Source organism: Cydia strobilella, chromosome 19 (genome assembly GCF_947568885.1).
Source record: "Cydia strobilella chromosome 19, ilCydStro3.1, whole genome shotgun sequence".
NCBI lineage: Eukaryota > Metazoa > Arthropoda > Insecta > Lepidoptera > Tortricidae > Cydia > Cydia strobilella.
In genome coordinates, this window is record NC_086059.1 from 12,205,607 (window position 1) to 12,221,030 (window position 15,424).

General features: G+C 38.2%; 2 protein-coding genes across 3 annotated transcripts in view; both read right to left on the reverse strand.

The window, feature by feature from the left end:
* The window catches only part of LOC134749941 (retinol dehydrogenase 12-like), a 463,382-nt gene that overhangs the window by 301,786 nt on the left and 146,172 nt on the right, over positions 1-15,424 (reverse strand). The window lies entirely within an intron of this gene.
* LOC134749957 (zinc finger CCHC domain-containing protein 24-like) lies at positions 63-7,303 on the reverse strand. Of its 2 annotated transcripts, none has more exons than XM_063684994.1 (3): positions 7,140-7,303; positions 3,446-3,592; positions 63-1,000 (listed from the first exon to the last, which is right to left on the reverse strand). In XM_063684994.1, the coding sequence occupies exons 1-3, from the start codon at positions 7,185-7,187 to the stop codon at positions 881-883; spliced, it is 315 nt and encodes a 104-aa protein (XP_063541064.1). In that variant the 5' UTR covers positions 7,188-7,303; the 3' UTR covers positions 63-880. The 2 variants fall into 2 exon arrangements, with proteins under 2 accessions (XP_063541064.1, XP_063541065.1); XM_063684995.1 differs by lacking the exon at positions 7,140-7,303 and adding an exon at positions 6,865-7,005.

Here is a 15,424-nt window from a genome sequence, read left to right on the forward strand (position 1 = left end):
TAACCTATGTAAGGTCTAAGTACCTACAAGGGAAAAATGGAATGAGAGAACATGATGTAATTTTTTTGTTTATTATTTAGTTGGTAACAATTTTAATCATCACATGAAAAATTAGTGACATATTATAGGCGTTATCCTTAATATAATTATTTTATTCATATGTAGCAATATTATTATTAATCAGTAAATGTATAAGAAATTATAACCATATCTTGGTTCTTGTAAAAACATTAACAAATTAGGTTCCTATATTTTATAGGTAGTTGGTAAACACTATTATCTAAAGTATCTAAATGGCACCATTAATTATTAATTGTAATTACGAGTATGAAGTAAATTGGCAAAGACGAAAATACTGGTGCTTTAGATAGTTTAAAAGATTTAAAAAGCCTCCTTGCGCATAATAATTAAAGATAAAAAAGTATTTTTTTTAGTTTTTAATAGTAATTGTTTTACATTTAATAATAGGGTATTTGACTTTATTTAAAATAAATTATTTTACACCATGCATGAAATAAAGCACCAGAAGATTAATAGATAAAAGTAGACAGCAGTTATTTTTAGACATATTTTTTATTTTAAAACCCGTATAAAACTATAAAGAGTAGGTATTTGATTGTGACGTGACATGCTAGTGTTTCATATAAATTCCATAGTAGCATAATAGTTTTGACAGTTCGAAAAAAGATACTCATTTGACTAGTAGTCAAATACCCTTGAGAATCATATATGGCCATTAAACTAATTAATACCTGATATTTGTACTTATAAAGTTTCATTTTTGATATAAAATCAAGCTGATTGCATAGGTTCATAGTAAATTGGCCAGTCGAACTTGGGTATATACTTATCCCAAATACAACATCGTTTGCTGTGATCCTTAGAAGCGCCTATAGCCGCGGCAGCAACGGCCTAGCGCCTTGCACTTCTGGCAGTGTGACTGCAGATGCTCTTTCTCCATGTCCCCCTTGTCCAATCCGTCGGGCTTTTGAAGGGGTCTCTGATAAACCAAATTACAAATAAGAAGGGAGCAATGAGTAGGCCTAAAACGCCTAAGAAACGGGGGCGTTTTATTTTATTTTATAAACGGATTTCAGTCCATTCGACAAAATAATTATCGAAATTCAATATTAAGACAAAATAGTGTGTAATTTTTTACTAAATAATTATTTAATTAATAAAAAATAAAGACGCCCCTTAAATCTGTTTTGCCCTAGCTAGCCCAAAGCGACAACAACTAAGTTTGATACTTTAGTTGTGTTTTATTTATTTAAATAATCTTAGACCTATTTTATCAGTTTATAGCAAATTAAGGGTATTTTTATGGATTCACAATAACGTCGCAATCAAGACTGTATTTCCGTTTTTTTTTCAACAGAAATACGTCATCTGTGAAAATTTCAACTGTCAAGCTATCACGGCTCATGAGATACAGCCTGGTGACAGACGGACCGACATAAAGACAGATGGTCGGACAGCGGAATCTTAGTAATAGGGTCTGGATCCCGTTTTTACCCCTTGGGTACGGAACCCTAAAAAACGACAGTCTAGTGGGGATGGGGGCAAGTGAGGCTCCCACCGGACAAACTTTTGGTGCCGATAGCGTCCCATGCATAGTGTGCTTTCGAATAGTCTTTTTCGTAAACAATTACCACTTATCAACATCCTTAATTACGATATCGATTGAAATGAGCTCAAAGTCTTTGACTGACATTAAGATTAACAAATGATTAACAATAAGTAAATTAACGTTTTGTTGACGTTGTGATTGTTTGATATAATACTAGCGACCCGCCCCAGCTTCGCACGGGAGCAATGCATATAAACCTTCCTCTTAAATCACTCTATCTATTAAAAAAACCGCATCAAAATTCGTTGTGTAGTTTTAAAGATCTAAGCATACATAGGGACAGACAGACAGCAGGAAGCGACTTTGTTTTATACTATATAATATCGATATATTTTATGATTATAATAAATAAGTACATCTATTTATATATTGGTTACTTGTATACTTGGGTACATAATACAATATTTATTTATATATATATGTATGTATGCATGTTTGTATATATGTATAGGTAGGTATATATTGTTATTATTCTTATATGTGTAAGTGTATAAACAAAATATATATTGTTTAGAATAATTTGATTTGTGTTTCATATTTCCTCTCGCTTTCTACAATCCTGCACTAACTACACGTTTCTGTTTGACCCAATGGTTGACTGGTAGAGAATGCCTTAAGGCATTAAGTCCGCCTTTTGTACCATTTTATATCGTGCAATAAAGTTTAAATAAATAAATAAATAAATCTATGTGGCTACCACCAGTTTGGCACTGCCTATCGAGAATGCATCTCGCTCGTACTTGCATATTAGTGCGAGCGAGATGTACAGAAAGTAAATTAAGTAGACGTTCGTAGGTATATATGTGTCAGTTTTGACACTGTGAGTAACTCATATGCTCATACAATAGTTAATTACGATACAAGCGCGAAAAATAGGAAATTCGCAACAAGTGGCGAATTTTAAAACACGATCAAAGTGAGTGTTTTAAACACGTTTTAAATCGACACGAGTTGCGAATTACCTATTCGCACGTGTATCGTACAACGTTTTACAGTACATATGGCCCTTTAAATTTTCGACGTAATTACGTAATGTGGTTGTCGTATAGGAGCACCAGGCGGTCTAGCATAAGTTGCGTCCTCGCGCGCGAGTCCATACTTGAAGTCGCGCTAGATGTATGGAGTCGCGCGCGAGAACGCAACTTATGCTAGACCGCCAGATGTACTGTAAAACTTATTTTATTTACCACATCATCCTCTGTGTGCAAAACGACATCATTTTTACTACATCATCCTTACAAAAAGTTCGAGACCTGGGGGCCTAGCCAAGTTGCCAATTGTTTGCGCCTTAGCTAACGAAACGCATGTCTGGGAGCGAGGACCGAAGAGTGACAATGACAGCAAAGCGATCCGAGTGATCCGACCGAACTGAAACTAAACGTCAACTCTCTGTGAACTACTGTACAGTCGCCATCTGATATATTGGAGCGCCCGAGGTGCTCACAAATATCTGAACACGCCTCTATTGTCAAGGCGTAGAGTGCGTGCTCAGGTATTTTGAGCACCTCGTGCGCTCTGATATATCTGATGGCGACTGTACTAAAACTATTAAAAGACCGAACTAGTACAGTTGTGAGATTGTACTAATGAGGGCTATCGTTTTTTTGCTCACCAGTTGGCGCCTCTGTTGATGGTGGTCCAAAAGACTATAGAAAAGCTGTCAGTCAATGAAGTGACAAGTGACATTTGACATTTCGAACTATGGAAAAGACCACCATCTACACTAGCGCCCCTAGCGGCGAATTCATACGCGTTAGCCCTCATTGGGAGCGATCTTTTCAGTGAACGGGCATGCACAACTCTAATGCAATTTACCTGTTTATGAGGGTACACGTTGATGAGACACGAGGTGCACTCCTGCCCGTAGCCAGCCCAGGAGTTAGCAGACATCCAAGTCCTGCCGCACTGGGTGCAGGTGTATTCGCCGAAGCATCGGCCGCTGCCTTTGTATGGCGTCTTGTCCTAAAATAGATAAAATAAGCTTAGAACACAGCGAATATTTATCAAACATCAAACATTTATCCAGCAAATAGGCCACAGGGGCACTTTTACATGTCAATTTTTACAAGCAATAAAATTAACAAAAAATTATGAATATGGAATCAATAAAATATTGGATACTTTGTTAGAGATGTTGATGTATCCAGTCTAAATGTTAAATTAACACAAAAAAAACTAATAAAAAATATACAAAGGCAAGTACTAAAATTGTTTAGAGATGTAAAAGTCTCTAGGTGTCAGAGATAAAATATATATAATAAAAAAACGATCATCAAATTATCCTTAGAGATGTAAAGGGTCTCCAAGACTTGAATTGCTATATAAGTAATAAAAAGACAAGAAATAAAATCAGACAGACAAGAAATAAAATCAGACAAACAGAGAAGAAAGTTATTTAATCTTATTGCACAAAAGAAAACATGTCGTACATAAAGCGAGCTTCCATCACCATCCATACCATTATTGGAATTACCCGAATACAGGTTATAGAACCAGACAGATTAACTTGAGTAGATATCCTCTTTGGTAGTAGAAGTCAAATTGAAATCGAGTGCGCTAACTGAAGTAAGTAGGTATAGCTACTTACAACATTGTCGTTATTAAATAAACATTCGGTTCGCCAAAACATCCGCTATACTTCTACGAATCGCTTTAGTAACTATAACTACTTATTGTATATCTAGGTATGTAATTAGTTTATAAAACAAAAGATACTTATAGAGCAAAAACAAGTTTTGTATGAAAAACTTAGATTCGCTGTATTTTTTGAACCTACATAAACGAATTACACCTTTAGGCGGGCCAGGACAGATTCGTATTAAATCAGTTGAGGCTTTGGCTTTGGCCTTAATTTGAGTAAGTACGACTCTAAGGTTGCCAGTTTCACACATAGATATACCTTATCCTACTGTAAGTGCAAAGTTTCAGTGCAAACTAGCTACTCGTTTTAAAATGAGAGCGTAACTACGTTTGTATGAAGAACCTAGCTTGCCGGGGACTTAGGTAATATCCCAGTGCGAATAAAACATTTAAAAAGCAAAAAAACTCTTTAGATAAATCTTAAGGCTTGTAAAGATATTCCAAAGATAGGTATTCTTAAAACGAAGTTACTATAGAGTCTGCTAAGAGTCCATATTGACAACTCAAAATTGCATTTTTTTTATGATATAGGAGGCAAACGAGCGATTACCGCCGCCCATGGACACCCGCAACACCAGAGGGGTTGTAAGTGCGTCGACGGCATTTAAGATGGGAATACGCTCTTTTCTTGACGGTTTGAAGGTCGTATCGGTCCGGAAATACCGCAGGCGACAGTTCATTCCACAGTTTAGCTGTGCGAGGCAGGAAGTTCTTATAATAAGGCATTTATTCTTTTTAGGGTTCCGTACCCAAAGGGTAAAAACGGGACCCTATTACTAAGACTCCGCTGTCCGTCTGTCCGTCCATCTGTCTGTCTGTCACCAGGTAGTATCTCATGAACCGTGATAGCTAGACAGTTGAAATTTTCACAGATGATGTGGCCGCTATAACAACAAATGCTAAAAACAGAATAATATAAATATTTAAATGGGGCTCCCATACAACAAACGTGATTTTTTTGCTGTTTTTTTCCGTAATGGTACGGAACCCTTCGTGCGCGAGTCCGACTCGCACTTGGCCGGTTTTTTCGTTGTTTAACCACACACAAGAGAAGACTGACGTTTTCAATCAAAAGGTACCACATTGTCGCTTTTTGATAAGGTGGATTTCTAATTAAAGCTATATGGAAATAGAGCCTTACTGACAGATTCAGATTCAGATTCAGATGTTTTATTGGTAAAAGGCAGTCATTTTACAAGTCAATAATTTACATAACACATTTTGGGTAGGTACTAACTAATTATTGTTACATATTTATATTAATATTATAAATTTACATTAATTTCATTATTATATATTTACATTCATTTAATTATTATATATTTATATCTATAATTAATTACTTGTAATTCGTTTGGATTAGTGATGATATCTACTTTACGATTTGAAAAAATCATCAGTGCTATAAAAGGCCATGCTTAGGAGATATTGTTTAAGTTTTCTAAGAAAGATTGCATCACTTGGTGAATTTTTTATATCTGCCGGAAGAGCATTATAGATTTTAACGCCAAATACGGCGAGCGACTTGCGCGTCTTGGCCAGGCGCGCGCGCGGCGCGAGCAGCAGGTGCGGGCGGCGGCGCGCGGCGCAGCCAAGACGCTGCGCGCTGCTCATGTATAAGCTTAGATTCAGTCTGACGTACTTGCAAGCCTCAAGGATGTAAATGCTATGCAAAGTTAAGATTTTGAGTTTTTTAAATAATTCTTGTGCCGGGTAATCAGCAGGTTTTCTAGCAATAACCCGGATGGCACGTTTTTGAATTTTAAAGATCTTGTCGCGATCGGCTGCGGTACACCACAAATCGATACCGTAGGTTAGAATGGAATGAAAATATCCATAGTATGCTTTCTTTATATTATCTATAGACAGACTGGGAGCCAGCCTAGATAATGCATAGGACGCTGAAGACAGCTTGTTACAAGTTTCATCTATATGTGACGCCCACGTTAGCCCCTCATCAATTACAAATCCTAAGTATTTTACGCTATCGACTTGCGGCACTAGTACATCGTTCAAACTTATGTCGAGCTTTGTGTTGTTAGTTTTGCGCAGCTGAAAGTGAATTATATTCGTTTTATCTACGTTTAGACACATACCATTGACTGTGAACCAGCGAGATATTAGTTTCATAACTTCTCCCAGTTTGAATTTTACAACAAGCGACAATAAGTACCCTTTTGGTTGAAAACGGCACAGTCGTATAAGTTTACAGCTATGCCAAGTCACTTAATAGATACATTATAATTATAAATAATTACTTACACAATTAATAATTTGTCCGGGCGCGTTGTAACTAGGACGGCTAGTGGATATAAAAGTAAAATCACAATTTCGGTCTTAATCTGTGGTTTTCATTACAGCCCAAATACGCGATTATTACCTACATGATCTAACTTAACTATATGTGCCATTTTCAATCAAAAGGGTACTTATTGTCGGTTGTCAATAAGGTGCTATTTCCATAAAGGTTTAATTTTGAAATCAACCTTATCAACGACCGACAATGTGGTACCTTTTAGTTGAAAACGTCACATATATACGACACTGCATAAAATTTTAAATAACTACATAAATACATGTATCAAAATATTTACCAAGTCTTTTTTAGGAGGCATGTCAACGTTACACGGAAGACAAATCAAATATCAAAGAACACAGTGAAGTTTAAGTTTAAAATGTAGAATATAATACAATTACGACAGCTACACACTTAGAATCCACTTGTTAGTATGGGCTTCAACACAATACATAAAAATGACATGCCGAGGGGAATTAACCGCGCACAGACAATAAAAATGTTATGATGGTTGTCTATGGCACTTAAGCCACGAACAGACGTCCGGATTTTCTTGATTAAGGGTTCACTCACCTTGCAACTTGAAATATCATCCGGTTTTTGGATATCATCGGGCGGCATTTGGTCGATCAATAGGGAATATTACGCGAAACTGCGTAGGTGGCGCCACTATCACAATCTGAGGGTTCAACGCACTAAAACAGACAGAAATTAATAAAACGTCAAACTTAAGCAGCTCCAGTGGGCAGACACTCCTCCTTTCGGGCATTCTCGGCTACGTTCGGCTCAGCCAAAGAGGTACAATAATATAGAGAGGAAATGGCCCCTCCCCCATTTGCCGAACGAGATGCTCTTATGAAACTTTCAGTAGGAGTAGCAGAGAAAGCGCTATTATTGTTTGTCCTTGTTATAGTCTCACTTTTCCTTTCTGCCTACTTCTAAAAAGTCCTAAGTGACGTAGACGTTTTATGTTGCCCACCGTTTTTATGGTGGGTAACAATGAACCCGGCGAAATAGGCTGTTTTTGGTATGTTGTCAGGAATGTTAAAACGTTATCTAGAGGCAGATAACAACATTTCGATTTTCCTGTTTCGCGGTACTGTTTTTTTTTTAGGGATTTTTAAGATTACGCCAGTCCCATCGTACCTTAATCTAAATTACACTCATCTACGGCCTGAGAGTATACTGACTCATATATACACAAATAAATATATCACCTTACTCCTTTGCCTCTTCTGAGAAGGGTTATCTTGGTCCGACTCTTACAAAATCGGGGAACTCTTCATTTTATTACAAACAAGGAAAAGCATTGTTTTAATGGTCGATGACGTGCCTAAGTGTCATTGAGAAATAAGTAAGCATAGAGTGCTCACTCCATACATCAGTTTTGTTACCAAAACGCTTATTAATTTCTTAGTTAACATTTAGCGTCAAGTAGCGGATTCATCAGTACTGCTACTCGTCAATAGATGTCGCGACGAACGAAAAGTCTAATGCTCAACAATTTTCCGGACTCTAGTTTCAACTCCTTCTGCTTGTAATATTAGTTGTAAATTGTTGAGCAATTACACTTTTCGTCAGTCGCGACACAAGTGACATCTAGTGTCAAGTAGCAGTACTGATAAATCCGCTACTAGACGCTAGATGTCGACTACGAAAATAATAAGCGTTTTGGTAACAAAACTGATGTATAGAGTGAGCACTCTATGTTTAATTCTTTTTCTATGCTAGTGTGAAGTTATTCCCCTTTTTATGCAAATATTATTCAGCTCGTGCGCGTTCACATTCTACTTACAAGAACCCAAGAACTTAACGTAACCACGGAATAAATAATAGTACTTGCAAGTACTTGGTACAGAAGGTTCACTCTCGTGACAAAACGCGCTTATTAGATTAGATTAGATTATATATATTTATTTCACAACATATGATTACAGTACAAATTACATTAATGTCAATTTATAAGAATCTACATTGTGATCGTCAGAAATAAATTACGACAGATATGACCGCTAGGTGGCGCAAGCGATAGCAGACGTCCGTTCCTTAGCGGCCGCATGTACAGTCGCCATCAGATATATCAGAGCGGCCGAGGTGCTCAAAAATATCTGAACACGCACGGAGAGGATCGGGCTACCAAAAGGGCGTACTTGGAAAGACCGACTAGTAGTATACGGTAGGTCGGCCCAGATACCGCTGGCGAGACAGTAGAAGCGAATCTGCGACAGCTTCAAGCCGATAATTGTCAGGAAACGGCGCAGGACCGGGAAAAGTGGAGTGTTCTCGTTTCGGAGGCCAAGACCCTCTTTGGGTCGCTGAGCCATATTAGTTAAAGCCTGACCAGAAATATATGATCTTTGTCAAGGGAGCGCTGTTCATTCTCATGTATAGGGTGACAGTTCAGTATGAAAAAATTAGTTCCAGTGAAATTCCGCAACATGGCGCGTGATCATATATTTCTGGTCAGGCTTTAGATACTATTACTTATTCTGTGCTTTTTTTTTCCTTACCAACATCCAACAATCCTGAACAAACATCTGATGACAATGGAGACAGACGGAATATCACTAAACAAACTATAGGTCGCAATTTTATATGTTATTTTTTAAGTTTTATTTTTTATCCTTAGTAACATCCGACAAACACCTGACCAAGCATCCGATGACAATGGAGACAAACATTGAATATCACTAAACAAACTATAGGTAGGTACTGTAAAATGGGGTGAGTAGGGTTCGCGGGAAGAGTTGGGTTATGAATGGGGAGAGAAGGCATGAAAGGGGGGTGAGATGGGTTTTTAAGACTACTGCTACAAAAATAATGTATTCCAATTAAAAAATGGAGATACTCATAATGAAAAAAACGGTCCAACAATCTTCAGAAACCACCTTTGTATGAAAACCCATCTCACCCCAATTACGAGGCATTACGGGGTGAGGTGGGTTTTCCTGTTTATCGTCAAAGCTATGAAATGCAACTACCCAAAATAAAATACAAACGTCCGGAAACACTTATTATATACACCATTCAGTTTGCATATGTAAAAATAAAATGTTATCGAGGTTTGAATGTCAGTTTTGCGCCTACTCACCCCATTTTACGGTATACTTACGTCAGAAATAACATTTTTGTTTTTTATTTTTATTAGCAACAACCAACAAACACCTGATCAAACATCGGATGACAATGGAGACAAACACGCAATATCACTAAACAAACTATAAAACTCGTATAATTTGCATGCAGAGAACATTCGCAGTCTACCATACTAACAGACCGGTAGTCAAAACTATACAATATCATTCAGGTAAATTACGTAAATTGTTTTTATTTTATTTTATTGATGCATATTAGTTATTTTTAATGTTTTGAAAAGATGTGCTCCGCCGAGTTTCTTGCCGGTCCCGTATTGGGATACCCTCCTCCAACTGAGGAGGGACTTAAATCTTATCGGCAGAGGCGTAGGGAGAGCCAGTGTAGCTTTATTGACGCGTATAAGCGCATTCTAATATGCTTACTTGAATAATAAACTATCTTCACAGTACATATAGTGCTAGTGCACTCTCGCACTAGTGCGTAAAAGAGCACTTTTCGTGAATATGTCAAAAGTTTAAAGGGCCATATGTACTGAAAAACGTTGTACGATACACGTGCGAATAGGTAATTCGCAACTCGTGTCGATTTAAAACACTCCCTGCGGTCGTGTTTTAATTTATCACCACTCGTTACGAATTTCCTCTTTTCCGCACTTGTATCGTAAATAACTATTACAGTACATATGGTGCTATTTTCTCGCACTAGTGCGTAAATGAGCACTTTTCGTGCATATGTCAAAAGTTTAAAGGGCCATAAGTACTGTAAAACGTGGTTGATGTTAATAAGGATAGGTTAAGATACAATGTGATATGCAATAAAGATTATGACTTTATGAGTATGAGTACGATACACGTGGGAATAGGTAATTCGCAACTCGTGTCGATTTAAATGATCGTGTGATTTTAGCAATGATTAAATGAGTATGAGTATTTAAAACACTCCCTGCGACCATTTATCGCCACTCGTTTCGAATTTCCTCTTTTCCGCACTTGTATCGTAAATAACTATTTTCTTATTCAGAGTCTAGTTACTGAACGCACGGCAGTCAAAACTACACATCCTTTCGAGTCGACTGATTTAGCGGACGGCAGTAAAAACTATACAACATGAAATATATCTGTGTGTTGATGTGTTCCCTGTTGGCTGTGGTCTGCGTTGCTGGACAAGGGGTTCCGACAAGTAAGTTATTAATTTAAATAAATTACTTACCTTGCAAAGTCGTATTGTATACCTGAGTAAATAAATAAATATTATAGGATATTCTTACAAAGATTAACTAAGTCCCACGGTAAGCCCAAGGAGGCTTCTGTTATGGGTACTCAGACAACGATATATATAACATAGAAAAAACCCATGACTCAGAAATCATCTGTGCTCATCACACAAATAAATGCCCTTACCGGGATTCGAACCCAGGACCATCGGCTTCACAGGCAGGGTCACTACCCACTAGGCCAGACGTCGTCAAAATAACACTAAAACGAGTACCTAACTACCTAACTATAACTTACCTGCCTCTTGCTTGTTCCAAGAGCCAAGACTCTCGGTGTCATCAAACTTAAAAATAATCTTATCTTAGGCTTTCTTTAACTTGTAAAACACTACGCCGCGAGCCGCACCATTGTTGCACTCTACCCGTGTGTGCTACAAACATAGACATATATATTACTTCGTAAAGACCGGCCTTATGAGCACTACGAATAGGGCCGATACATTGGAGTCAAAATCGCATTTAGTTACACAGCTAATATTATAGTGTGTTGCTATGGAAACTCATACGATTTGACAGTTCGTGGACTAATAATATTAGTATAATACCTTTCGAGAAATGGGACCCAGCGCGCGTCAGTCGTCGTGTGGCGAATTGCGCAGTGGAAAGTCGTCACCATTAGTGTAAACAAAGTATAAGCGTTTGTATACAATTCCGACCGACCGACCGACGCCTTTCCACTGCGCAATTCGCCACACGACTGAACGCGCTGGTGTAACTAAATGCGATTTTGACTCAAATTTTGACCTATTCGTAGTGTTCGTAAGGCCGGTCTTTACGAAGTAATATATATGTCTATAGCTACAAATGTTTAAATCCAATCGCTTCTGCTTCCAATATAATTGAAATTCTTTATTGCAACCATGGTACATTGCTTATTGCATGGTATTATTGGTTCAATTTAAAAATTTGTAGTATCTCGCAGACGTTTCTGCTTGATAAAATTAGTTCCATGTTTGCTACTTTACAGGAGCGGTTACGTGAACACAACATATTTATGAAGCGGTAGATAGTTATGTAGGTAGGGAATTAGATAATGCAAGAGTAAACAATCAATTGCCTTCCCTATAGGTTATTGTTAGTGCAACATAAGCGCGTGATGCATTTAAGGATGACTCACGCTAGACCGGCCCGGGCCCGGGCCGAGGCTTCCAACATGTCCTTCTCTATGACGGCTGGTCTGGTGGTGCTTTCTATACAATAGAAAACGAAGCGCCGGAAGTAGACATGCGCGAAACAGTGCTTCAAAAAGTAATGCTATACACTAACACTTTTTCGAAAACGTAATATATATCTCATTTGTGATATTACGAGCATTACTTACACGTCTAGCCGGAAGCTCCGGCCCGGCCCGGCCCGGCCTAGTGCTATCCTTTAACGTCCCTTTTCCTTAAAACGATTCTAAACGACGCGTATCCGGCGTATCCTACGCCCGAATGTGTCGAATCATAGAGGATACCTTGACCCATCAGCATACATTTACTAAGAAAATTAAAATTAAAACTTTTTTCCAGGGTCATGCCCCTCAGGCGAGCATTCGGTCCTCTACTGTCCACGCAAGGCCGAACCGGACTGCAACAACCCTCAAGTTCACGACTTAGGCCACCCAGCTGCATGCGGTATCCCCGACTGCTTCTGCGATGCTCCTACTGTCAGAAACTTGGTCACTGGCAATTGCGTGCTTCCTGCTGACTGCCCTCAGTAGTGCCTTTATAATGTGAAAATAAACAATAAAGTTACCTAATATGTGATTTTTATATCCCTACTTCATACATACAAATCAAAGATAGATATTACTCCGTAATAGATGGATACAGTCTAAGGAAAAAACGTAACCACAGTAAATTCACTGCCATCTATCGACACACTTTAAAACTAAAACTGAAGATTTATAAAAATACGATAAAATGTATTTAAATATGTATAAATTACTTTTTTAATTTGCATTAATTATTTTTATGATTTTGACCCATGTTCTTTCACTTATATGCGTTAAAATTGTTAAATAACAAACGAAACCGTCAACGCCCTCTATACGAGAGTAGGCCAAAGGTAGTGGCGTCATCTGATCGAGAATCAAATTTTCTTGATTTTCGAGGCACGTTTTTTCCTTAGACTGTATCCATCTATTACGGAGCTATATCTATCTTTGATACAATATAATCAAGCGATCATAATACCTATACATACAAGACGGACAGTATAGGAACATATAACATTTAAAACTTTCGCGTTTTGAACACATATTAATCACATTTAAAATCGGCCGCCAAAAAAAACTGCATTTAAAATCAGTTAGCCGCGACCACAACCAGTGAAACCCTGTGTCGAAACTTCGGTAAATAAAGGTAACAAAATAAATTCTCGATAGACCCGATCTTAAATGTGATTAATAAGTATAGGAACATTCAAATGCTAGAGAAATGGCAAACTACATAATTATATTTAGTGTGCAGGTGGCGACATACCTGAAGTCAATGCTCAATGTTCCCTTTACAAGTTACAGTATTCGTCTTTTTAACCGCCATATCCTTTCCTCACGCGATAGGAGACGGACATTCTAAAAGCACGTTCAAATGCTAGAACAGCTTCGGCAAACCACACATATTTATACATACGTATACACATTAAAGCCTAATTCGGACTGTATTAGTAATTTAGTCGAGTGCCGAAGTATTTCGGTTACTAAAATCTATCAATTGTCAAAAAATCAAGAATGTTCAGGCACGTAACACTCGCCACTCGACTAAATACTAAAGTGTGCAGATGGCAACATCCCTCAAGTCCACGACTAGCTCGATTTATATCTATTGACATTGAGCGTGCCGTATTAGATATACCGACCTTTAAACTTTAATTGACCTATATACAACTTGTTTTAAAGCGGGAAATAGTATTGGGTACTATTAAAGGATTAGGAAATAAAGGAGAAGGAAAAAAAGGATTATAGAAGAATGAAAGTGTTAGTAAAGGAATTAGTAGACAGAAAGAAAGACGAACAGAAAGATAAAATGGAAGAAAGGCTCTCTCAAGATTTCCAAACAAATATAAAGTTTTTCTGGAAGTCCGTTCGTTTAGCCAGGGGTAACACCCAGAATTCTGAGCTAAAGTCAATAAAAGACAAGAATGGAAGATTAGTGAATGAGGAAGAATGCATCTTAGAAAGATGGAAAGAGTATTTTGAAAGTTTGTTTGATAAAGAGAAGGCAAGCACGTCAATTTTGGAGTTGAATGAAAGCATTGAAAACGTGTCGGAGAACGAAGATAGTATTAGCATGGATGAAATTGTGAAAGCGTTGAAAGGAATGAAATCAGGGAAGGCTGCAGGGTATGATAGAGTTTCTGTCGAGATGCTGAAAGCTGGACAAGGCATTGTAGCAAGTCAGTTGTACCGCCTTTTCAATATGTGCTTCAGAACCGGTCAAGTGCCCAGGGACTGGTGCAAGGCCGTCATTGTACCTCTTTACAAAGGAAAGGGATCACAACTGGATTGCAAAAACTACAGAGGCATTAGCTTACTCAGCGTCGTCGGCAAATTGTATGCAAAGATATTGATTGAGAGAGTAGTGAAAGAAACCGATGAAAAAGTATGGGATGCACAAGCGGGATTCCGAAAGGGTATGGGATGTACGGATCAAGTCTTTTCCTTGCGATGCATAGCCGAAAAGTATTTGGCCAAAGGTCAGAAGGTCTATTGCGCTTTCGTGGATTTGGAAAAGGCTTATGACAGAGTGGTGAGGAATGAACTTTGGTCGGTACTGTCGGTGTATGGATTGAGCGGCCGTCTCATTCAGGCACTGAAATCGCTCTATGAGGATTCCAGTGCTTGTGTGAGAGTAAACGGGTCGTACACTGAGTGGTTTAGCATCGAAAAGGGTGTTAGGCGGGGATGTGTAGCGTCACCGTGGCTGTTTAATCTGTTCATGGACAGTAGTTTGCATGATTTGAGAAATGATGAGTGTGGGCTGAGAATGAGTGGGTTACCTGTCAAATGTCTTCTTTACGCTGATGACCTGGTATTGCTAGCGTCATCGGGTGAAGAGTTGCAGGAGATGGTAACTAGAATGCATGGATCTTTTGAAAGGAAAGGAATGAAGATAAATGTAAGTAAGACGAAAGTTATGGTATTTGAAAAGGAGGAATATATAACAAACTGTGAAATTTTGATTGGTCAAGAAAGAGTAGAACAAGTGAAAGAGTTTGTGTATCTGGGAACATTATTCACTAGGGACGGTAAGCATGATAAAGATATTGAAAGGAGAGTGAGTGCTGGAAATCGCGTGAATGGGGCACTTAACGCTTTTATGAGCAGCCAGAACGTGTCGCAAAAGGCACGGTTGGCTGTGCATAGAGGGGTGTTGGTGCCTACACTTATGTATGGTAGCGAAAGTTGGGTATGGCAGAAGAGGCATCAAAGCCAAGTCAATGCAGTGGAAATGAGAGCGTTGAGAAGTGTATGTGGGGTGAGATTACAAGATAGAATTAGGAACAG